The sequence below is a fragment of the Athene noctua genome, chromosome 4, assembly GCF_965140245.1.
Source record: "Athene noctua chromosome 4, bAthNoc1.hap1.1, whole genome shotgun sequence".
NCBI lineage: Eukaryota > Metazoa > Chordata > Aves > Strigiformes > Strigidae > Athene > Athene noctua.
Genome location: NC_134040.1, coordinates 49,043,198 through 49,069,267, shown reverse-complemented (window position 1 = coordinate 49,069,267; position 26,070 = coordinate 49,043,198). Strand labels below are relative to the sequence as shown.

The window sequence follows — 26,070 nt, the reverse complement described above, 5'->3', positions numbered from 1 at the left end:
CACAATACAACACTATGCCTTTTCCTCGGATGTAGGCTTGAATGGTAGTGAATCAGTTTGGTATTGCTCTTGCTTTCTAGCTGGCATCCTAAAACTAAGTGACCAAAAAATAGACCTGAAATAAATGTGAACCTTGCTGAAATAAGTGTGAGCCTTTCCACAGAAAGGGATCAAAGGGATAATAGAGGCAGAAAGAGAAGACAGGAAGGAACCACATTTCAGTAAATATTCTCACTTTGGCATCTTTTGGCTCACTCTGAGTTATACTGGCTGTCTCCCTTTCAGTGTGAGCCATTGCTGTATTTCAGAACCCTTGCTGGACTGTGAGAGAGAGGATTTGCCCAAGGAAGCAAGTGCCTGGTTCATCTTTACCTTTCATTGTTCTGGAAACCCTCCCTTGGAGCAGTTGCTGTCTGATATTTAGAAACAAGGCACTTGTGTTACTGTAGGCTCTGGTGGTAAATTGGTGTTGAGAAGTGGTGAAGGCAGCCGAGTATCTCTTCCCTCTTGTGCAGCCCCTTGCTTGGGACTAGGGAGGGTCTGTCCTTTACAGAAACTCTTGGTGATGAGAACAGTAGGATTTCACAGCACAGGGAGCATTGGTTTATGGCTCTGTGTATAGTCTCACAAGGGAACACTGTTCAATAGGCTTCAAAGTGATTCAGCCATGGCATAACCGTGGCTGTGGCCACATGTAATATAGCCTGTAGCTCTTTAAAGAGGATTAGCCTTAGATCAGGGACAGCATTCATTGCTGGATTTCATGTAAAGTAGAATATGCTAATGAAATGGAAATGTCTACAGCAAACATTGCATAATATTGTAAACCTCAAAACTGGGCATTGTGTCTTGGTATCTCTGCTGGAAGTCAAACTTTCATATTCTGTTTGTTACTTGGAGAAAAACTGATGCATGTAATACCACCAAAAGCTCTCTATAGTAAATTAAGATCTAGTTGGCAGTTTTACAAGCAAAGTTAAAAAGGTACTAACTAACATTTGAAGATAACTTTTCAAACGCTGTTAAATACTTTAATTATAGCTGTCCAGTAGAGACAAAATCCACCACATCTTAAAATGTCTTCATTTGGGTTTTCTGTAACAGGCTTAGGCTTGTTTTGGTCCTGCGTTCTCTGCCGATCTGTTGCTGTAAACACCTTGTTTGGGCTTACAATAATTTCATCATCAGTCCTGCAGAGACACAGTATTTCTGACATGCGTTTCTCAGCCATTTCTTCTTTTTAAGGCACTTTATGTCTATACATCAGCCTCAACTGGCAGTCCAGGAGGCTTAATTTGGCTCTCCAATTTCAGTTTCATGCCAGTCTTTCGAATGCTTGAAGCTTAGTGTTGCATATATGTTTAAAAAGCCCCTAAACTTCAAGGGGACCTGTGATTCAAAGTGTTTGACTTGAGATGTTGTGAAGGATTTTATTTCCAGGAGGTCATGAACATGTCTCAGAAAATTATTTTATTGGGAGCACTGGGAAATCACTGGCTGCTTCTGAAAGCCTCAGTTGTGGTGTCACATGTAAAGGCACCCATTCTTACTGTATTAGTGTGCTGTATGTAGTTTATTAAACCTAGAATCATCTTTTTTTTTTATGTGTATTTGTAAGCTTCACAGGGAATTTGTTACTCTGATATGAAGCTGAGTTGGTGCCTGGACTTGAAACCTTTGCCCAGGGAAGCATTTAAACCTGCTATGGGTGCTTTCCTCCTCACACAAGTAAGCAGGCCTTCATGTGAGGCATCTTACCAGCCCAGCACTGTGTATTCGTGCCCTGGGGTTTGATGTCCCCGCAAGTGCGTTCAGACAAACACTAGATATAAAATACAGTGGTAGACATTGTATACCCCAATGGGACATTTTGCTTTTGTGTACTTACAAGTGATGACTTGAAGTGCCTCATCCCAGTCTGTTGGGGAATAAAAGTCCAAAGAAAGCCTTTGGGACGAAGATCCTTCTGGCTCTGTTTCCAAAACGTGCACTTTCATCACTTAATAGTTTTTTTCTCTCTGGACAGCTCCACATTTTAGAATTTTGTTGTCCTGGGATTTATTTTTTTATGGTGGTGGGTAGAGTGGGTTTTTTTTAATTATTTTGTTGTTTGGAAGAGTTTTTTTCTGTAGATGTGGAGGGTGGTGATACATATTCATGAAAGAGAAGTCTTTCCAGCCCCTGCTCACATTGACAAAGACTTAGCTGTTTCACACAGCAAGCTGACTGGAATTGTGTGGGGCCTGCCCGACCAGATTAGAGCAAACAGCAAGCTTATTCCTCCAGTCGTCAGCCCTCCCCTTCCTAACAATTTCCCCAATTGTCATTTTGACAAGGCTGTCATTAGGTGATGGCTTCTTTTGGCCATTTTCAGATAAAGATAATTTCCTTAACTTCCATTTTATTTGACAAAAAGTAGTTTGGGAGAGAAAGGAAGTGCTTCAGTAGTTTATGGATTAAGGGTTTGTCACTTCAAAGACATCTTTGATCTAAAAATATGTGCTGTACCAAATTCATTATGTCTTTTTTTTTTTTTTTAAAGAACTTTTTAATTTATTGATCTGCCCCTCAATTATTCCCTTTTTTACGTCCCCTATTAGTACATGAGATAGCAGTGGTGAGGGGAAAGTGCCCAAATGGCCTCTCTGAAAAGTCATGACCAGGGCAAAACAACAGGTGCTTTTGTTCAGCACCCAGTGTCGGGTCCATTGCAGATGTGGTTTTAGCCAGAGGTCCTGCCCACTCCTGCCACGGCATGGGAGGGATGTGTGGCTGGGTGTAGAGCTCGGTTAAAAGCTGGGAGACAGAGAACAGGTTTTGTAAGGAACGGCTTTTATTGCACGTTTTGTATCTGTCTGGGTCACTCTTCTGGTCTAATTGAATGACCTGAAAACATGGATCTCGGGCAGTGAGTATTTAGCAAACTGGAGTTTGTGTAATTAGATTATCAGTTCTGACTCCCCGTTACCTGCTTCTGCCAGCTCTGTGCAGTGGGCAGTTGCCATGTGGTTTTGGCTTACGTGGCTTTCTGTGGGTGATCATCCTCCCCCCCTTGCCACCCCCCTGAGACCCTACAGCCTGACTACTCCTACAAAAGTGCTGGCAAACGCCTTCTCTGATTGAGGGTAGCTTTGAAGTCAAGCGCTGGAGCTCTTCTTTGTTTTGTTTTAATAGAAGTAACTTTACTGAAGCTCTGTTTTGTGTCTGTGCTGCACTAAGAAATCCCAAACCTCGTCCTAGCAAACTGTACCAGAAAAGCTCTTTTCCTGGTCTGTTTTCAGCCTAAATGCTCTTCCACAATGCACTAAGCCCAGCTTTGGAGCAGGTGCGGCAGCTGTTGAGTATGTTGCATACCTGACCCCATCCACCCAGGGAGGCATGCTTGGAGTTGGACTTCATGATCCCTATGGGTCTCTTTCAAGTTGTAATATTCTATGATTCCTAAGTGCAGGTCTGCACGGGCAGGGTTTCTCTTTGGGTACTTGGTTCACACTGCTGCAGGGAGAGCAGGATGTGGTGGAGGTTTGAATACAGATCAAGAATCGGGCCTCTGCAATGCCTGCATTAGCTGTGTCAGGCACCAGGTTTCACTTTGACCCCTCCTCTGCTTTTTTGGACTGACAAAACTCTGTTCTTTGCTATAGCAGTGTAAATCCATCATGGTAGCCCATTACACTGGTTTTATGCAGGCTTAGCTGAAGCTGGGATTTGTTCTGTATTAATATTAATATCTGGTCTACCTAATTACTTCAGCTTTTTCTGTAATGTTGCCTCCGTATTATACCCAGCCGGCTAACCACCTCCTTGCTGCTGGAGGCTGTTCTTGATCCCATTTCTAAACAGAAGCACTTCTGCTTCATCTCTGGCTATGGTAGCTGTGCAGAGGCTGGCTTTTTTTTTTTTTTTTTCCTTTTGCCTGCTAATTGGCTGAGACCACCAGAATTTGGAGGACACAGATGTCACTGATAGTTTGCCTAGGGAGCACATTCATGCCCATCTGTTGCAGTCTAGAAGGCTGTTCATATATCCACAAGGCCTTCATTTAATTCTTGTCAGAAAGTAATGTAAATCCAGTTTACCTCAGAGGTCACAGCCAAGATTTATGCCAATGAGCCCCCTGCAATTTACACACACTGTAGTTGTATAGGATGAAAAGAAAGCCTTTCATGTTGGTGCATATTAACAAGAAAGCTTGCCTTAGGAGAGGCTTTTTGATTGAGCTTCTTCCTTATTTTAATACAGCCAATGCCAGTTGGTATATCCAGCTTTACCAAAAGAAAACATCTAGTCTTTAAGCCAGAGAAGTAAAATAAATAAATAAATAAAGCTGCTAGCAAATCGATTTTTTTTTTTTTTTTTTTTTTATTTAAACCATCTTTTCTCTTTCATGTGGCAAAGCCTCTGTGCATTGAAAAGCAAGGTAAAGGCTCTAGGAAAACACAAGCATGTGTGCATTAAAGTAGTCAAGAAACCGAATTTGCTTTCTGTGGATGGTGGTATTAACTCAATCACTGAAACCTTTGCTAAATTATTGTAAGCATGTTTTCTTTTTCTGGTGTTTTTTTTTTTTTTTCCCCTTAAGTTGCCAAATCTGAAAATAAAAGTCGAGCCTGTTATTTTTGACTCATGTGATGGGAAGGACCCCAGAAGGATTGTGTGCAAATCCACAGGAGGGAGAGCAGCTGAGGGTGCTGTACGATGTGCATGCTCCCTGTTACCTGCTGAAGGGAAAAATACCAGCCTCAATGTTCAGTCACTCTTCTAGGGGCAATCTCTTGCAAGATTTCAGAAAGCAAATGGAAACAAAATATCATAATATGGAGTGAAGATGAGACCATAACTTGATCAGCTGCAGGAGGAGGTGCAGCTAGAATAGATTCAGCACTGCCTCCGTGTCATGATTTCACCCTATCCTTATCTCACAAGAGACCATACCGGCTTAAAAAGGTCCTGCAAAAATTAGTGTAACTTCATTGACCTCAGTGAAGCCACGTGTAGATAGGCCACAGTACACCACAAGCTGCTGTGTGCAGTCTTCATGTTGGGCAGTTAATTACTTGATTAGAACAAGGAAACTGGATTTCACAGAGTCAGAGGCAAGGATTCCTGCCCCAGCACGCATGAACAGTGCTGTCCCGCCCTGTGGTGTTGGCACGGCTAAAGGATATGGGAAAGCCTGTGGAATTAGACTGGAGGGAAAAGCTAGATGTGTAAGTGGTGCAGATATGGAAAATAACTTAGAAAAGAAATGCTCTGAAGTACTTTGGTTATTAAAATTGTTGGTAAGAGCAGGCAGAGAAAAGTAGCACACAAAGATGGATCAGGGTGTGCCAACAAGATTAGAAAGGGGTTTCAGAGTTGGACACCTCTGCTTCTTTAGTCCCAGTGTAGTTTAAGGGAGTTCCTTTCATTTATACAGGCTCTGCTCAGAGGGATCCTCCTCCCTTGTCTTCCTTCCTTTTCCCTACTTTGGCTGGCTGGTGGATTTTACCTTGGCAAATGCTTTCAAATGTTACAGGCATGAAAATCAGTATCATTTGCACGGTATTGTAATGACCAGAGTGGTTTGGGATTAGGAGGGAGGAGAGCAAGGCATCAAAATGAAAACAGGGCTCAGATTCTAAGTTCCAGTGTAGCACTTAAAATAATTAAAATGTTTATTTGAAAGTCAAAACAGCCCTGGTCATAAATAACTATCCATTCCTCGATTGATTGTGTTGAGTCCCAACCGAGAGCTCTGGGAATAAGGTTTATTTGCTCCCTGTTGGGATTAATCCATAAATGTAGTCTCCACATGGAACTCATCAGGTCTTTGCTTCCTCTTCATTAGTCTCCCTGGAACTGGAGGGTAGCTTGAATAACATGAAAATTAGGATAATATATTTTCAGAGAGAAAAGGTCTGGCGATCTCTAATTTGTGTTTCAGGACCATAATGCTGTGGAAAATTTCCCAAATGATGTTGTCTGAGAAACCAATGCTTGTTATGCTTGCCATATTTGAAGTTTGAATGCGGCAATTACATCTTCTTTTTCTTAAAGCCTCCAAAGCTAATTGCGGTCTTAAACTAGCTAGATTGACTCCCAGCCTTCCTTCTATCCACAGTAGAACTTAAAATTCCTTTCTCTTGACAGATCTTTTCGTCTTCTAGCCCAAGGGCTCTGAAATGTCACAGTATGGCCCATTTCTTATTAAAGAGATAATTTCACTGTAGCCCACCGAATTCCGCCTTCCCTTCCTCCCTCTTGTTCTGACCTCCAGCTCCGATTAGATGACAACCATAGAAATACACTTTCTCATCCACTGAGACCTCTGTAATTTTTTTTCATCATATTTGATGCAAGGAGTTATTTTAATCCAGGCTCCAACCAGAAAAGGCACAGATTATTTTTTTTTGTCATTTCTGTTTAAAAATTACATCAACCATTTAAAAACACTCTCTGCCCAAAGCTGGAGTAGAGGATCTTTCCTGTCACCAAAAAATGCTTAAATCCTCAATCTGATGCAAAATTGTTTTTATTATGTGTTTTGGAAGTGGTAGCTACAGCATTGGTTAGTGCATCCTTAGAGAACATTTTTGTCTGGACAGTTTTGCAGCATATGAAACTGCAGTTTTTATCACTTCACATCTGTAGTGTCCTTAAAGTACTGTTTGTTAGGATTTAACAGCACTTTAAGAGAGCTAATTAGTAAGCATTCAGAGGGTTCTAAAGGCCTCTAGAAGTTTTTGCTGGTTTTGCCATTCAACTTTAGTCTTAGGTCCTGCATTTACCCCAGGTCCATAAGCTGTGTGCTTGGTTATTTTCACATCCCAGCTGTCATTCAATGCTACAGCTGTCACAAAACACAACCTACAAAGTGGCATCTGTGTAAAGGATACTCCTATAGTTTAAAGCTCTTCGCTGCATTTTAAGCTGATTTTATGATGCAAGTCATGCCCTTAATGATGGGTCTCAAAAGGCTATCTTCCTTCTGAGTACTAATGTACAGTTTATTGCACTTTTCTATATGGTTCCAGCACTTTGTTGTCACTGCTGTTGTAAATCATTATTTATTAGTCTCAGTGTCCTTGCTGTTTATTCAGTTCTTTGGAAAAATGTACTTGAAAAATTTCTCGCTTGCTGACATTCATCTATCACTGTTATAGATCTGGCAGTTTCCTGGTGAGTTAAATCTTTACAATCCTAAGAAGCCAAGTGCGTACTTCGACACTAATTTAAGCTTCCCTGCTAAGCCCCATCAGTTCTTTGTGAGCCTGGCAGTCTGTGTGGCTCACAAAGCCACGGGGCCCTCCTGCTTACAGTAAAGATCCAATGTGATCTTCCAGGCTGTAGCACTGCTGCCCTCTCGCCTTTCCACGAGCGAGGTTTAAAAGACTAATTTTGGGCTCTGGACTGCAACATAGATAGATAAGTTGGAGCATGTCTGTAAGATCCCTTGGATGCTCTTAATGCCATGTTATTTTTTGTAGAGGCGAGTGTCCCAGCACTTGTTTATTTTAGTGCACCTTCACCGAAAATTGTGTTTATGAACATATATTTACCAGGGCTGTGAGGTGGCAGTTGAATGCAAGCTTTCTCCACCCAGCTTCTGCATGCTCTTGAAGCAGTCTCCTCCATTCAGTCAGACTAATGTTCACAGTGGGTCTGAGATAGGTGTATATGTGTGCAGCGGTTACTAGAGAAGACTCCCTAGAAAACGAGATTTTTGAGAAATCAATTACACAAAGAAATGGAGTCAGGGCCAGATGGCAGGGATGCTTCATTCCAACCTGGGAGGTACTCATGGGATGGCCACACGCTCCTTCCCACAGGGCTGGGTAATCAGATAAATCAATTAGCAGATGTCAGGGCAGTTAATGCAGCAAGCAATGCTAGCATAGGTGTGTTACTGTGATTACAGTAGAGGGGGCTGCTTTTCTTTTCCCTGGTGGGTAACCAGCAACTGGATCCACTTTTCTAGAGCTGGCAGGGAGAGGACTCTGCTTTTCCTAAGAGTCTACTTTCTGGGTGTTGTCACCAGGTTCAGATATCTGTCCTCGCTGACCTGGAGGTGCTTAGGGAGAGGGACCTTTGTGAACTAGGTTGTGGACTAGGACCCTGTGCTGTGAGCAAATCCCGTCAGTGTGGTGGGCTCTTTTTAGAATGATCTTTGTCAGTGACAGTTTAGCCTCGTCTCCTGGGTGGATTTTGGACCATGCTGTAGCTGTGTCACCAGCCCTGTCTCTGACTCTGTCTCCTTTTGCTCCTGATGGCAACCCCTAAACGGTCCCTGTGCCTGGTCCATCCCTTTGCCATGCAGGGGGCAATCTCAGCACCCTGTTACCAGCACCCAGCTCAAACCCTGTGGGATGGTGCCCTGCATGGAGTGGCCCTGTTTGCTCTTACTTGGAGCTTAAAAAGATGGAGAACCCTTTCTGGGTTTTCCTTCTGCTTTGTTTCTTAATGTCCTGTACCAGGCTGTAGAGAGAAGCACTAGGAGAGGTTTTCAGCTATAAATTCTGCATTTGTGGCTTTCTTTTAACTTTGCCATGCTTAGGAGTTGTATTCTTGAACTGTGTCAATACCTGTGTGTGCACCTGTTTTCTGAGAACACCTCTAAATCCTCTGCCAGGAAGGCAATTATAATAAAAAGTGATTGGAGAAAAGGAAAATAGAAATATCAGCTTGGGCAGAGCTGTAAAGGGGAGGGAAAACAGCAGAAATGCAGGAACTGAACCTTGAGTGCAGACTTTAACCTGCTCTCGTTATAAGAACTCTGACCTGTATTGTATATTTTATTTGATTGTTTTTCCTGGTGGGTTAATTTTTTAACAGCTTTCTGAGCACAGAGTTGGTTGGCTGAGAGTTGCAACCACAGCAATGAAACCTGTGCTGTTCCTCAGAGCATTTTTTCATTATATGGGCTTCTTATTCATTCATACAGTAGACATCTCACAGATCCTGACAAACTTGACTTCACAGCACCTGAGGTTGCTAGCTGTCCATTGAGAGGCGCAGCAAACAGACCTGATCTCAGATGGTATCTCTGTTCTGCTCTCTTGTATGTGACGAGGAGAAATGAGGCACAGCTTACATGACTTGACATAAACAGCAGACCTAAGAACTGAAGCTAGCTCCTCAGTCCGACACTGTACTCTTGAGATTCCCTATATAGGGAGTTGGACTTGATGATCCTTAGGGATCTCTTCCAGTTCAATATATTCTAAGATTCTATTCTGTGACTAATTCTTACTAGAGGGTGGCTTGTACCCTTCAGAATGTGAAGACTACAGTCTGCTTTTGCAGCTGGTCACGTACTGTGCCAGGACCTTCTTGTGTCGTGCTCTGGAGTGCAGCTGGAGTAGAAGGAAGTCCTGCTGAGGTGCTCCCCTGTGTGGGTTGCACAGAAAGGATCAACGCCAGCAAAACACCACTGTGATCACAAAGCCAAGCCTCAGATGCTAGAAAATGTTGAGCATTTAAGTGTTACTCTTGCCTTTTATCCATGGCTCTGCATGTAGACGATCTTTTGCTTGTCTACCCTGCTGTCCAGTTGTGCCTGTGCTCCTGCCCTTAGCCTTCCTTTTTTGGCTACTTTTAAAATTTCTTCTTTTTCTGGTGTTTGTCTGCAGAGTCATTCACAGCCCCACTGACCACCTTCTGCCTCCAGGCTCTTTGCTGATGAATCCCATCTTTTGCCCTGTTCCACCTGCCCTTCCACGACAGGCTCTCTGATCCTCTCTGCTTTCGCATGAGTGCATCTCTTTTGCCCTCTGCTTTTCAATCTGGCAGCTTGCTCTTACTTGGTGCTGTTGAGAAAACAGACTGTCTGCCACCAGCACTGGGATCCAGTGATCCCAGAGCTGCAACAGAAAGGAAAAAAAAAAGTCTGGAAATTTGGCTGCTAAAATGTAAGTCATTTCTTCTAGTCAGCAGAGCAAACTGTGTCTGTATGTGTGTCCCTTTGCGCTCCCCTTCCTCCTTCATAGCCTTACTGTTTCCCCAATGTCAGAAATATTTTCACAGAGGTCATTTCTGACTATATTGTTTCAAACTGTAGGAGTAGTTTGTGAGTGAGACCATCACCAAATTGGTGGAAAAAACCCAAAGTATTTCTTTCATGCTTCAGTTTTGAAAGCTGCTCAACTGTTTTGGCAGATGCTGAGCAGATACCTAGGATGGAAATGGTTGGTTTTTTAATTCGTCACTATTGGCAATGTCCTAAGCTCCTGAAGGGCTTGCAGTGGAAAAGTTATAGCAGACCAGACAGCCAGGTGAATGTACAGAGAGCCAGCCTTGGATAGAACCAGTTCAAGCAGACACTGACAGACCTCTGCTACTAGGGACTTCCCCCAAAATTACTGTAGGAACTGAAAAAGGATTTAGCATTGGTACACTGCACATGATGTGCAAGTTGCAGAGCCCACACCTGGCTGCTAACAGCTGATCTCCTCGGCCCTGAGCTGTGGGTGTCCCTGGCCTAAAGGATGCTTGGCAGCACCCAGGCAATGCTGGTGCCAGCAGCGCTTCCTGAGATTGGGGGCACAAGGTGGGCAGCCTGGGGAGGCAGAGGGATGGTGTGGGAGGTGGGAAATGGAGGTTATCAGGTTTGGAAAGGTTCTTAAGAGCTGATCTGATTGTGGGAGACCTGGCTGTGACAAAACCAAGCCTTGTGTGTTTAGGATGGTCGAAAGCCCCAGTCCTTTCTGTCTGTCACAGAGCTGGTGAAGCTGTGATCAACTGCAGTGCTTGTCCTGCAGGCCTGTGGCTTTGTGCTAGGTGAGTTCCTGCTACATGCTGCAGCATCAGGAAAAAGTCTTTTCGTTCTAGCGGGCTCCTTCAAAAACTATTTTTGCTCCACTGCCTCAACGAAACCATGGTAGGGCACCGTGTTTTGTGGCAGGAGCCAGGCTAGCATGAGAGGAGGTGAGGAAGCAATGTGCTCCCATGGCCCAGGGTAAAAGAGAGGGCCCCTGTGGTCTGGTAAACGCACGCAGCCTCCTCCACGAGTTCAGAGCACGCACGGCTCTGCCATTCAATCCTGGCTAACAGTGTGCGACAGCCTGAGCCTCCCAGGTGCAAAGGGCTTCGGCGCAGCCTGGCTAGTCACTTCCCTGCTTGGGATTTCACAGCTCCATTGAAGAGCCCGTCCTTTCTCCCTGGCACCTCGGAGATGTTCGCTTCACACAGTTTGTCACCGAGACCCTGCAGTAATTTCACACAGTCCTCTAATAAAGTCCTCCGAGGCTGTCATGTATTTTCATGTATTTCCCCTATTATTTCTCCCTGCTTGAGCCTTTCAGATAATTGATGATACTTTAGTTAATCATTTTCCCCCTCCTTTGTTCGCCAGGTACCTCAGCCTTGAAGGGATCCTTTTCATTTAGAATCCGTGTCTTCTCTTAAGTAATTGATCACTGTGCACCCGGGGACACCCAGTTCACAGCCGAGTGGGATCAGCCTTCATGAATAATCAAAATGCCGTGGCCACACTGCTGGAGGAGTGCAAGCGAGCTCTGGACACACTCCTGTTGGCGAAGGCTGACACGGGCGAGGAAGATGAGCGAGAATACTGTCAGTGCCAAGGTGAGGACCTCAGGAGAGGTGGCAGGACGACAGCAGCAACTGCCGGTCTTCAGCCCTGCCCTATTTTTCTTCTCCTGGCAGATGATTGTCAAGAGATGCCTGGATTTCGAAGCCATGAATGGGATGCAGGCTACAGGCAGGCAGAGAAAGAAGTCCACTTTGTTGCAGTGAATTGCTGTCAGTTCTAATTTTAGGCTTCAGTAAACATGAGGCTGTAAGGAACAGTTTAGTTTGGGAAGAACAATGCCCAAAAGTTTGCTGATGCACATAAATTTCAGTTATTAAAAAAAAAAAAAGAAAGAAAAAAAAGGATGCAACTTTTGAATAAGGGCACATATTTCCTCTCCTTTCATAGGAACTGGGGGAGGGCCTTTTCTGTTTGTCAGCTTCTCCTAATATATTAAAGAGCTCATTGCCTGAATCTTTATCTTGTAAAATGTGCGTGACCTCTATAAGTGGTGTCCAAAGAAAAAAAACTTGCAGTATTCCTCTTGAAAGGAAAATCCATGCCAGCTAATGGCTGGAATAAATAACTGAGAAAGGAGGCAGTATTTAGTAAGAGCTGTAATAGAAGTGTTCGTCATTTGTTTTAATGCTGGCATTACCTGCTGGAAACCAGCATTTATTTTGTTATTGCCATGGTGCTTTGAGAATCGTTTGTAAAAAAAAAAAAAAATTTTAATTCCAGTGGGAATCCAGTTCGTGTCAGACGTAAAAGGATGTAATGCATGGTTCAGTTTTCTCTAGGTTCAGACTTTCAGAAGGCTGCGTTACTTCGTTGCCACAGCTTATTTATCCATGAAATAAAAGCTGCGTTTGAATTTCTGAATTTGTTTGAGTTACACCTTTTTGGTACAGGGTAGGGAGGTTATGTACTCCTTTCTGCCACACAGAAAAATAACTTCAACAAGTACAGAAGGATATAGTAAAGGAAGAAGGTAAAATTTTTGGGAGGAAAAACAAAGCCATTAGCAAAAAAACATCAAAAAAACTCTTTATGCGGATCTTTTCCTTTGCATGACTCATCTGCAGTAATATCCGTTTTCCAGTTTAGTGTTAATAATGTTTAGTTTTGCTTTGCATGAATGACTCGGCCGTAACGTTAATTTGATCTTTAAAATCCTTTGTTTGTCTCAGAGAGCGGAGCCGTTGAGAATATGTTTTTCTGACCAACCCTGTTCTTGCTGGGAGGTCAGCTGCCTTTTTCTGAAGCACCTAAGTCTGTTTGAGGTGGAGAATGGCATATAGGTTTCTGTTATGGATACTGGAAGATTTTTCTCTTCTTTTTTTTTGTTTTCAGCAAAGAGTACTTTGTTTCCTCATCAAAAATTCTTTTAAGTTTTATTATGGCTCCTTAGAATAGGCTCTTGAACTCCTAATCAGGTAGCGCTTTTTTTCCCCCTCACGCTCCTCCCTCCTTTTCTCCTATTAAATACCACAAAGTATAAGAAATAATCAGTTTAGTTCCAGATAAGGTAAATCAGTGCCCTTATAATCACTTGATTAGACATGGTCCTTCAGGTAAACTGCTTCAGGAAATGGGCGATCAGAGCCTGAAGTGATGCTCTGTCTTTTCTGAGGACCGGGTTCCCATCAGCTGAAAGAAAAATACCCAGCAGCGGGGCGGTGACAGCAACATTAATAATTGCTGGGGCTCTCTGCCCAGCGAAGGCAGGGCCTCGCAGGTCAGCAGCTCTCAGCTTTCGGGGGAACCTTCCTGCTAGAGGGAGTTGCTTTGCCCCCCTCTCCTCCCACAGCTGCCTTTGTTCACCCCAGCTTTCTCAGACCAGGCACAGGAAGAACTGAAAGCCATATACCTATAAATGGAGGGAAGAGGGGAGAGGAGAAGTGCATCCTCATCTTGCTTTAGTTGAGGGGGCAGGAGAGGTAGTAGGTGGGTATGGATTGCTTTTTCATTTCTTTTTAGGCTAGAAATTGTTCCAATCAACTTCTGTGCCAGCTCAATGTCAATTTATGAATTTATATTGCCTGCGGTGAGAACAGCTATCTGTGACAAGAGTAAGCTCTCGTCCTGTAAGTTGGATTATAGCTGAAAGCTGCAGGACTGTTCATACGAGCTCCCCAACTGGTTGGTGTGGTTCTAGTGGATGTTCTTGTGATACAGCATCATTTTATTGTCATTAACACACTAATTGTGTTTATTTCTATGTGGTGACAACTAGATGTCACAGCAAGACTCGAAGCAGTATCCTGCTAGGCTTACACAAGTGTCCAACCCAAAGATGACTAAAGGCTCCTAGATTGCCAAATCCATCTGAAAATGTTAGCCTGATTTCCATTTCTAACCAGCTCTGCAGAGGTGACTGCTGAGGATGCCTCTTTAAAAATCAAAGTTCAATAGTAAAGAATTTGGCCATATTCTTTGTTCTTTAGTGCATCATGTAAGAGGGGGATTAAGGTTTAATTAAGGATATCACGGAAAACAGGAACAAGAGGACAGCAGTAATATGAGAGAATACCAGCATCCACATTATCCCACTGATTATTTTCATAGTTGCTGACACTTATTTTTTCCTGTTTCAGTGCAGTTAAGTAAGCATGAGTTTGTGTTGGAAAGACAGAAGAAGGTAGAGAAGGAGATAAACCTGTCTGTGTAAGCATCCTATTTCTCTAGATCCCTCCCCAAAAAGTCAAATGATAAAGTTCTTTGTCATTTTGCGTTCCTTGTGATGAGATGAGTATCCCTCCTCCTGCACTGATTTTGCAATGAGAGATGCGAGGGTGGGAGCACGATCTCCTCTTCCCTCCAGCTCTGCCACTTGACCCCCTTGCCACAGTGTGGAGGGCTGACCCCCTCCGAACACCACTTCAGAAGGGCTGCACCTGAACTGGGATGTGTAATGGGAAGCGTATCCAGAGCTACAGCAACAAGTGTGAAGATGCAGGTTGGAAAAAGTGATATCTTTTTAAAGGTGACTTTTTGGAAAAAGGACCCTAAATATCTGGCTTCCCGCTTTTTCCTAGGAAAAACGTGCCAGTGGATGTGCTGTAATATGAGCATGAAATAGACTTTTTATGTACTGCATTTTCTACAGTCATCTGTAAAGGACTGATTAAAAAATAGGTACTATACATTTATTGCATTGCCTCATGAAAGAAATGATGGTCTCTGAGCAGGGTTTTTTCTGGGGATTAATGGCCAGAAGGGGGTAGATCTGCAGCTGATGATCACTATTAACCCCATCTGGTCAATAATCCTTGTTAATCCACTTTTATTGGCCAGAGAGTCTGCCCAGCCGAGTGGTTAGCACAGCACAGCACACTCGGGCTCCAGCTTTACCCTTGTCTGAAGGAAAATTAAAATGTGGACTGTAGCTGAAAGGAAAGGACAAATCCAAGCTTGGCTCTCTAACTGTGTGCTTCTACTAGCAATTGCATCCTTAGTTCTGTCAGGTTGGAGATCCAACCGAAGCCAATGGTTAAATGGGAGGTGAAAGGCCAACCTGTGGAGGGAGCAGGGCCAAACTAAGCTCTTGCCTTGTGAGCTCTGGCACATCGCTGGAGTATCAGGGGCCAGGCGTGGGAGTTGGGAGTACTTTGCCCTCATCCAAAAGGAAAATCTTCCTTTTGACTTCTTTGTGCTTGGCCTTTGCAGCTGGGAGGGAAGCTGTGCTTTGAGTAGGTATTGGAAACCCTTGGGTGAAAGGTGTGAGGACTGGGGTTTCTGTGCGGCTCCATGTGCCTGGGTAGGAGCATGCCTGGACCAAGGGCACCGTGTCCTTTTAACTTCTGTTGCAATCTGCAAGAGAAATGCAGAAGCTCAGGCCAGATCCTCAACAAGTGTGAATTACTTGGCTAAGCCGGCTTTCAGAAAGATGCATCAGCTTCAAACAGGGTATCTCATAGCAAGGCTTCTGCTGGCATCTGCCATGCATCTGTGGGCACTGCCATGTTAATAGCATTTCTCAGGCATGTAGCTTAAAGTATTCTGTCTTGCTATAGCTCTTTTATGCTGAGGGAAATTTTGTCCTGTAGTCTACAGCTACTGCTCTGAGATCAGGTTGAGTAACTCAAGCCAACAATTTATTTTTTACTGAATTATCAGTCAAATAATTCTCAAGACTGTATGCTTGTTATTCATTATATCCCTTTAGATCTTTGTCTAATTGCTTTATATGGTCCAGGTTTATCTCCCAGTTTGGATGCAGTTTTTCAAGCTGGCTCTGTCACTGTCACCAGCAAGCCCTGAGCAAGAGGGTCAGTGTGTAGAGATTCAGTATGTGACTTCCTTGGTCTTATGTATTTGGTTTGTTGACTCAGTTGTCTCCTGTCCCTTCTATGGGAGACTGCATTTCACCATTTATTCCACCCATTGTTGGTCGTGCAGTGTCATTGTTGGGGTCAGTGGGATTGATGTCGATTATGTATAATCTGACTGACTTGTTTGTACGCCCAGCACTCACCCATGTACTGACCCTTTTGTATCAAATACAATTTGGTTATTGGTTCATCTTTATGCTGGATGTGTCCTGTATGCTAGGCCTGATAATTGGCAAAACAGACAGGTCTTCTGTGCTGTTGGCCCCATTTGCTCTGCCAGGCGTCCTCTCCTTACATGGGGGAACAGGTTTCCTCCTGTCTCTTAGAGTAGCTCTTCACACCCAGCCATCTACCAGTCAGTGTGACTTCCTGATAAAAGCCTTTTTAATGGCTGACAGCTCCCATTTACCTGGAGGGCAGAGCAGCCAAGGGTAACGGATGATGGTCAAGCTCATCTTCCCTCCCAATGAGGTTGGTGGCAAGAGCTAAGAGCTGGTAGCAACTGGGAGAAGGTCCGAGGGGGAGGGGAAGTATGCTTTTTACAGGGTAGGTGCTCTGTTGTAAGTGTTGTGCCTGAACTCACTGCAATAATCTTTACCTGCTCTTTGACCTTTTCAGCTTTGCTTCCTGAGGACTTGAAATCCCTTCTGGAAGAGGCAAAGGAAATGAAGTGGCCCTTTGTGCCGGAGAAGTGGCAATACAAACAAGACCTTGGCCCAGAAGACAAAACAAACCTGCAAGATATGATCAGCGCAAGGCTTCCTGATTTGCTGGTATGAAGTTCAACACATCTGTTGTGTAAAATGTCCCACTGAGGGGTACACAGAGCCTTGGTAGGTAGTATCACCTGTGGGTTCAGGGGCTTATTTTTCTGCATGGTGGCAGCAGCAGGTGAGGAACTGCTTGGTAAAGAGAGGTGAGTGAGTCTGCATTGGGATGGGGCTGCTCACAGAGGCCAAAGGGCCAAAGTGGAGATGTGACTTTTATTTGTTTCAGTCCTCAGACAAGAGAGGGACCCAGGAACTACATATAGCTTCTGATTTTTTTCATTAAAGTTGCTTTAAAGCAACATGTGTGAATCACGGTTTCCTCCTCTTTGTGAGACAGCTCATCTGCATGTCATCACTGCATCTTCTGAGGGAAGGAAAGTCCTGCCCTCTGCTGCCGCTGCAGCCCAGCCAAGGTTGTGAGATCAGTGGGAGCTCTGCCTCAGGGTTAGGCTTCTGCTCTGTTGGCTATGTAGTTTGCAGCAGATGGATGTGGAACACCACAAAAAGCTTCTGGTTTGAGGTCTTGCTGGTACCTGCAGTTTTATGTGGTTTTTACTTGATGCAGAAAAGATAAAATGGATTCATAGGATAAAGTTTTGAGTGTGTCCAGGCATTTGACTGCTGCTGTGAAAAAAAGTGCCTAGATAGTAATGATAAAAGACATTGCAGAGTGGAGGGCATTGTCACTGCCTTGTCTATAAGTGATCCTAGAGGTATATAGGGATTGTCCGTGCACTGAGCACCTTGCAGAACAACCACCTCGTTCACTGAAGCATGCAGTGATGACTTGGACTGTATTTATGCTGTTTCTGCTCATTTTCATGTTCAGTCCATGCTAGTTTGGGCGTGCTTTGTCCATTGGTTTCACAGGGCAGTTCTGTTTCTGTTTCCAGTAAGGTAATGTTTACCTCTTCCCTGCAGAACTGGCATTATAATAAAACTAAAATGCTGAATGTTTAAATAAAGTTTAAAAATCCCCATGAATTTGAAAAGAATGCTGCACCTTGTTTAATTCAGCACTGCTAGGAGGCAATGAGGATTACTCACTTTAGTAGGGCTTGCACAATTCATCACCTGCTTCTCTTTTTTTCAAGAAAATTACTTGATAGGAATCTTTTGAGGACCAAAGTTGGCCAAAACCTAGGCAGGAAAGGCAAGAATTTAATGTGACTTCTGCAAGTGAAGGATACTTGGCTGTGTAAGGAGCTGCAGGATCCAAACGGTGCTTGGTGATCCCATCCTGTAAGGGAATGAGTTTGAGCTTAAAGATTAGAAAGCAGTGAGAAATTTAGGTTCTTTTTGCTTTTCTGATTTTCTCAGAGGCATGTCAGATGTGACTTGTAGCAAATAGAGGACTCCCTTTTCAATGGTAAACATAATACCTAGGCTAGTAAGTATCCCTTTGGCAGGACAGACATAAAATACAGATGAGGTTTGTGAGGGTTTGGGAGTTTTTTTCTTTAATGTGGTGCACATCTGAAGCCAACACAGTCCCATTCCTCATGGGAAGGGGCAGTCTGGCGTGAAAATCTGGGGTTTGGGGCAAGGAGGTCTGGTCCTGCTGAAATCCCAGCTGCAAAGCTGCTCTTAACTCCAAGGTGGCCAGGAGATTTCACCTGCTTCAGAGAGAGCCCTGCCCAAGTAAGCCCAGCAAGTTTTGTTTGAGAATGACGATTACTTTGAATAGCACTGAGCAATGAGAAGCTCAGAAGAGCCAACTGCAGGGCTGGGAGGTGTCAGCCCTGCATCCCCTCACCAGCATCCCACGTTGCAGGGATCCTGAATTTGCTGGGGGGGCAGGGAGCGGCTGCTTCTTGGGTATTTATTTTCTTTTTCTCTTTGGTGTGTGTAGCCTTAGACAGAAATTTATGGCAGAGGTTGACCTCCTTTACAATCCCCACGCAGTGCTCTAACTTTGGAGCGTTTGTCTGCTCTCTCCCAGGATAAACACCTGCAGTAAACTCCCTGAGAGACCTGGCTAGATGGGAGATTAATGTGGCTGTAATAGTGGAGCAGTGTTTGCAGCATTATGCCTTCTCCCCAGGTAGATGGATCTTTTCTGAGATGATACCAATTATTTATTGCTGAAACATCTGTTGATAACTGCAGCTGCCCTTGTTAAACAAAGCATATCATGGGGTCATAGACTATAGGGACCTAAAATCCTACCGCATGCTAGTTTTAGACTATTCACTGACACCCCCTGAAGTCCATTGGTTACTGTTGTCTTCAATGTTTCATCCTGTGGTTGAAAATACTTTGTAAACGTTGTGCTGCCTTTCCCCATGTGCTTTGAAGTATTATTTCATCTTCATCAGTAATTTATATTCCAGTGCCATTGTACCATGGGAAAAAGGGAAAACCTTTTTTGTTTTCCATTTAATTGTAGATAGACTGACATTTTGACCTGTATTATTAGTATTAGTCAGGAAAAGGGATTTTTTTCCCCTTCATCCATTCCTTCCCCCCCTTCTTTTTTTTCTTTTTTAATAAAATTTCAAGGCAGAGCAAAGGCTGCTTCAGTTCTTTGAATAAAAAGCTGGGGGGGAAATGAGGCTGAAGAGAAATGATTACAGTGTGATGAGGAAAGATAAAAGTCTGAGCAACTTTTTTCTTCTTTTTTTTTTTTTTTTGTCATGAGGGACAGAAGATTAATTTAATTCCCTGGAGGAAAAAAAGTAAGTCTTTGTCGATTCATTGTTCAGAAAAACCTTTAAAATTTTTCATCTCTGTTTATTTTAATTTGCCATGCTTAGAATAAGCTCATAAACCGTAATTCATTACATTTAAAAAGTGCTTTGAGATCCATGAATGAAAGGCACTTCATTACCATAACACACTGGTGGTGTTACAAGCAGACAGAGCTGGCTACCAGGGCTCACCATGAGGATGTTTTACACTGTGAGTAGGCTGAAAAGCTCCATGAGACCAACACAGTGAGTAAGCGGATTAGGCTTTGGCTTCAAGAGTTTGCCTTAGTGTTGCACTTTAAAAAGTGGGATACCCATTGCTGGCGGCTGCATGCTACTCTGACACATCAAGAAGGCAAAGCCACCTGCACCTGCAGCCTTTTAGAGTGCTCTTCTTCGACTTTGCTGTGGGATGCTCATTACTTCTGCACGCTGGCTAAAGCAGTAGGCATGGCAAAACTGGCTTGGGGGGGGCAGGGGGTTGCAGCGAGCCAGGCTTTCCTTGGAGCTCTCTCGCTGCAGTCTCCATTCAATGGGAACCATGCTGCTGTTGGAGCAGGGCTCAGGGCGGATTCTGGCAATATATGCAAACTTTCCTGTTTTTTTTTCCCCCCTCTCTGTCCACTACATGAAATTGCTGAACCTCCCTAGGGATTTTAAGGCAACAGATTTACTGTAATCCTTGAGGCAAACCAGCCCTCCTTTGCATCTTACAGAAGGTGGGGTGTTCTGAGTTTGGTTTGGTTTGTTGTTTTTTTTTTCCTTGCTGGGGATTCACCAACCAATACAAAGGCCACCCCAGTTCAACGAGCTCAAGATACTGTTTTGCACATTTTTCTAGCAGGTTCTAAGAGAGCCTCCCGTTCAGCTGCCATCGGTTAGCAATCCAAGCCCATCCTGCAGCCCTCAGCCTGAATGCCCCTTTGGTGGGAGTCTGCACTAAGGCTTGAATGGCAATAACCAACATCAGCATCCAGAGTGAAAACTGGGAAGCACTGGGATTTTTGTTTTTAACAAATCAAAGCAAAATCAGAATTGTAACAGCATCCATCCTTGCTGACAAGAATAAATAAGGAGGGATTACTTTTTCTCTCTAAATATTACACCATATGCGCTGCGGAGCTTGGACTGGGGCTGCAGACCCAAAAGGGTGGCTGACAGGGGTTACCCTTCCTGCAGATCTTCCCTATTCCAAGGGATGGAAATAGCCTCATGCTCAGTGACCAGCCAATAGAGGGCAACATGCCCATGTACACGTAGGCTTTGATCCCACAAACCCTGTTGTGGGTTTCACTGAAGGACAACTCAACGCACAGAAGTATTTCTCCTGTGGGATGCTTCATGGCACATTAATATTTTAATTATTTTTTTGCAAGATCAAAGTCCGTTTGAAAACCCACTGTAATGATGTGGGGGTTGTCTTCATTTTTATCATATGTACCAACAGTTCCTGCATCCAGGCTCAGGCGTTCATCCATGACCAGGATCTTCTGGGATAGGTACAGTGTGAAACAATAGGTACAAAAGGAAAAGCCCCCAAGAGTAGGGCTCCTGCACGTCCCTCTGCACCTGCTGTAGGGAGCTGTGCAGCCTGACCCTTGCTCCATGCTGTGGATGGGGGCGTGTGGATCCTGGCACAGAATCTCATGGGACTTAATGGGAATATTGAAAAGAGAAGAAAATAAGGCCCTGCAGTCCTTGCCTGGGCCTTGGCTAATTACATGCTGATGGATTGCCATTAGGGAAACCATTCTGAGGGACATGCCCTAACTACCCTTAGGTGTGTGTGTGGCACTTAAGAGCTGGTGGCCTTTGAAAAAGAACTAAAGAGGGGGCTGAGGATTTAGTTTTCTCCTCCTTCCAACTGTTGGTGTGGTAACAGGAGAATTAAAGCCCTAAATCGTAGCCCTGGGATCTTGGTTGTTCAGGCTGACCTTTTGCTACCTGCCTCATAAGAACTCTTCTTGGGTGATCCCAGTGAAATGGAGAGTGACGTGAGAATTCAGCCTAAGAGGGAATCTGTGGCACCCCAGCCTCCCTTATGCTGCACAATCCCTGACGCTTTGTAAATTAGAAGTATCAGAGATCAGGTGCAGGCAGGAGAGCTTCAGCTGGCCAGGGTGACCGCCCTGATGCTGCCAGCCTGCAACACTGCAAAGCACTCGGTCTTCCACTGCCTGTATGGGAAAACTACAGCAGAATGTATGTGGAGCACCAAATAACAAAATGGGAAGTCTGATCCTGGGTACCTATAGGGCTGTCAGTTCACTTTACTCATGGGTAGTATTTCGTCTTCTCAGCTGCATCTTCATGGAGTATTTCCTCGCTGGAAAAGGCTTTAAATATTGCACTACTAAGATTGCTGTGTTGTGTTTTCCTTCCAAATTTAACTGCTTCTCAAGTGGATTGATGTTTTAAGGACAGAGTTAGTAAAGAGACTCTTGGATTTTTAGCTGATTATAGTGGTCTTTATGCCACCTTCTTGGGGGGGGGGGGGGGGTGTCTGTCACTGACAATATTTTTAAGTATTAAAATATCCCCTTCAACATAGTATTTTAATGTACCACAGGGAATCACCACAATAGTTTATAAATAGTCTAGAGCTTGAGCACAGGAGGACAAATCAGGGCCACAAAATGATTGTTGCGCCTATCCTTGGTAATAATTAAGAACAGGTACTCCTGCAGATGATTGTGGTCCCCCAAGTCCCTGCTGCCTTATCAGATACATGAGGCCCCCAGGAACTCACCCTCGAGGAGCTTCCTCAGCACTTTAAAGGGGTCCTGCTTCTGTCCTCACCCCAAAATGCTGCTGTACAGTACCCTGAGCCGCCTGCTGCTTTCCTCCCTCCTGAGACCACTCAAGTTCATCACGCAGATGGTTCTTCCACTTTCTCCCACGGGTAGGTGCACTCTTCATTACCGCTACCCTGTGCTGTGAGCTGCATGCCAGCAGCAGCTTGGTCAGGGATGGTGCCTTCTCTACATTGTGTTGATGGAATGTGGGAAGCCCTTTTCATCCTTCAAGGGCTGGAGCTGGTCCTGCCAGAGGGACTCTCCAGACACTGCTCTGCTGGAGCTCTGCATCCTGCAAACAGCAGTGACTCTCAGCTAGAGAGTGGAAACAGAGAGTAGCATGTGGAACATCCCAATAACAGTAAAATGAAATCAGGGGCCAGTTAAACTGCAAAAAAGGGGGGCTCTTGAGAAAAGCAGAAGTTATTCTCCCTCTCATACTTTCTTAGTTGGTGAAGCAAGATGTTGTAAAAAAATGACCCATTCTGTGGTGTTTTGAGCTGCTAATAATGGATCTAATGCTGCTCCCACTGATTAACACCCAACTCTCCATTGCCTTCAGGATGAATAACTTGAGCTAATTAACAGTTTCAGAAGCTCAAGCCATTAAATGGGATTCTCCACTGCCCTGAGCAGAGGAAAGTGTCCAGGAGCTGCTTATTCCTCAGTCTGCAGCTATTTACTCTGTGACTTGACTGTCCTGTGTTTCGAGCGTATCCGTCTGCACCTCATGGACATGCTTTCTTCTGCCCATCACAGAGGTGGTAGGAAGCTTAATTCCTTGTTATTTGTCTAGTGGGCTCTGATTGCCAGTTGAAAGGCAGAGACTGATAGAGAAGTCCTGTGTGGTGACAGCAGCTTTGGTCTCTTGGAAAGACAGGCTTTGCTAACAGTGTGTGGGGTAAAAGGGTGAAAGACTCCAGCAAAATCCATTGGTGTTGTGACTCTGTGTTTAATCTGACAGGGGACAAATGTAGAGGGAAAGAAAACCGGGCAATTTGTTAGGGTTCAGTGAAGTGCTAACTAGGAACAGCTCTTGGGAGAGAACTGAAGCACCTGGAAGTACATGCCACTGAAACTCCAGCCCTGTGCACAGGATTAGAAATTCTTTGTTGTCTACTCTTAGTTTTGGGGTTTTTTTTAAGTTTTTAAACTGCAACTGCAGTTACAAATGAAAGAAAGACTGAAGCAGTCTGAGAGGAATGGATATAAGCAAACACAGAAATCCAGAGTGTCTGCAAAACTGTGGGGACACTCTGCAAATGAAATGATTCCTGTCCCTGCTTTCTAACCTCTCTGCTTGCAGCGGCATTTTTCCAAAGGGGATCCTCCTGAGCCTGCAAGCTGGGGAGGGGGGGTTACCTTCAGGATCTGCACTTTATAAAGAGGGCAGAGAGAGTGGATTAAATCAATATTTCATTTATTTGGGCTTGTAATTCTTCTTACATCAGCTGCCACATAAAGATTTTCCCCTATTTTCTTCCCCTCCTCCTCATGCTCATTTACTATGCACCAATAATTTCCCTTTGACGCTTTCCTGCCAGTCCTAGTGCCAGATGGCCCTGGTTCTGAGCTTCTCCCCTCTCTTGGGAGCAGCCCCCATTGTCAATGCAAAGGAGGCGTCGTGGCTTTGAACCCAAAGCTGGGACCCAAACTTCAGCCCCGGCATGAGGAGGAGCTAACCCACTAATGCAGGAAACCATGCAAACAGCACACCCTCCCACTCATTGCCATTAAGGAAAAAAACCCTTCACTAAAGGCTGTTTTGCATTTTCCCCAATGGTCCATGTATAGAAATCTGGTGCAAATTTAATTCTCTCACCACCTGATTCCACTTCCCAGCCGCGAGGTTCCCTTTGTGTCATAAACTCAATTAGACATATGCATTTCACATCGTGGACACAGATGTGAAAACAAAGTGCGCACGTATCCCTCTCCCCCTCTCCCCCTCTCCCCCTCTCCCCCTCTCCCCCTCTCCCCCTCTCCCCCTCTCCCCCTCTCCCCCTCTCCCCCTCTCCCCCTCTCCCCCTCTCCCCCTCTCCCCCTCTCCCCCTCTCCCTGTAGATGCACCGACATTGGCTTTAAAGCAATAAAGAAAGTGAGTAAATCTGTTTAGGGCACTAGCCCGCTATGCAGAACAAAGTGTCCGGCTGCAGCGAGCAGCGACAAGTTTCTGATTGTGTTGGGGTAGGCTGTGACATCTTGGAAGTCAATAGGGTTTCCCTGGGTCTGGGCTGGGTGTCAGGGAGCCGCTTCCCCATTCCATTTCAGAGTGGCGTGGGGAGGGTCTTTGTGCATGGTTTGGGTGCGTGCCCAGCACGCTGGTGCATTAGCTGTAGGTGCTGAGGAATTTTCCAGCCACACGAGTTGGCAGGGAATGAAAGGAACGGGTATTAATTTCTCGGTGTACAGCTCGGAACAGGGGGGACGTAATTGCAAAGATTGACATCGAACTGTGTTTCTGTGTGCCACACAGCATGCAGCCCTGCCTTTTAAAAAAAAATAGCTGAATTTCTCTCCCTGGCTTGACTTTTCTACATTTTGTGTCCATTTGGGTTTGGAGAGGGACACAAGAGGTTTCGGCATTGAGCGGAGAGTTAAATTATGCAGCTGCAAGACTGCCAAGCCCTTCAGAATAGGATGCTTCGTTTAGATTTTCCACAATGCTATTGAAGTGCTTATTTTCCTCCTGAAGAGACACAAACAGATGCAAACTTCTGTAAACACTTTAGAAATGAATTCAGTGAGTTTGGCCTCTCAGCAGTGCTCAATAGCTGACAGAAAAATGTCTAATTAGTGCAAGTGGAAATAATAGGGCCACTTGGATTCCTTCCATCCTCCTCCAAGTCTACTTTTCCTAGGAACTCAAAGGCCCTTTTGTTTGGTAGGTCACCCTCTCTCAGGCTTTTGTGCTGCGATCTATTAAAGGAAGAAGGGGAGGAAAAAAAAATAGATTAGGCGATGCTCTGTGCTTAAATATATGGCCTGTTGATGAGCATTTCAAATAGCTGGTTGGCAGTGTCAGTTTACAGGTGCTTGGAGAGGGGGATTCCTCCATTGTTGGCCGGCATAAGCAAAGTTGTGCGTGCAGGGCTCCAGGAATCCTTTTCAAGTGCTATCCTCTTAGAAAATCCAGCTCTGGCTCAGGGAAAAAAAAAAAGGAAATTTGTACAAATCCGCCTCACCAAAGTGCGAACAAGCTAGCAAATGCTTGCAACAGGTTGGTGTTGCAAGTCATCCTTCAGGCCGTATACTGTAGGCTCTTCTCTAAACGGTTTGACACGGGCTTTCTCCTGCACACCTCAGACAGTGGTTATGCTGCTTAAAATCAAGTACGGGTCTTGCTGTCAGATTTCAGGCTTCTGAGCTAAAAGCAAAGAGAATAGAAATGAGGCTGAGGAGGAGTCCAGGAAACTGTCTGGTGTCTAAAGCAGTTCATGGACATTGCTGTCTCTCTGTCTCTGCCTGTGCATTTACACAGGGAAGATGAGGGAAGGAGGCTGGTGCCAAGACAGAAATGGGAGATAGCTGCTAAACTTGATGTCTTAGTGGGCATTTGGATAAAGTTTTCTTGGCAGTATCTCATCCTCTGATGATGCTGTGGGGTCTGATCCTGCCTCCCCTGTGTTGCTTTTCCTCTGTCATGAGTGGAGTTACTCACTGACATGAATGAGAAGCACATCATTTATGTGAGGAGGCTTTGTATGGTTTCAGGTGTTTTCTGTTTTTTGCTTTCTCTTGCGACTGACCACACCACAAAGCAGTACTCGACCATTGCCAGCTCCCAGGTGTTTGAGCCAGGCTCAAAATCAGGAATAATATCTATGGCTCAAGCAAAATAAACAGCTGAAACCTTCCTGTCTTAAAAAGGAAAATATTGTCAGGAATAGTCATAATTATAGGTTATAATAAATGCTATCTGATCACTGCCACAAAGACTTTCTCCATTATATAAATGCCTAGGAACAT

General features: G+C 44.5%; 1 protein-coding gene across 1 annotated transcript in view; it reads left to right on the top strand.

Moving 5' to 3' along the window:
* The window catches only part of ALPK1 (alpha kinase 1), a 48,511-nt gene that overhangs the window by 7,249 nt on the left and 15,192 nt on the right, over positions 1 to 26,070 (top strand). Inside the window, exons 2-3 of the mRNA XM_074903916.1 lie at positions 11,333 to 11,565; positions 16,465 to 16,619. Of these exons, the coding sequence (XP_074760017.1) occupies positions 11,445 to 11,565; positions 16,465 to 16,619 (276 nt within the window). The 5' untranslated portion in view covers positions 11,333 to 11,444. The remainder of the gene's footprint in view (positions 1 to 11,332; positions 11,566 to 16,464; positions 16,620 to 26,070) is intronic.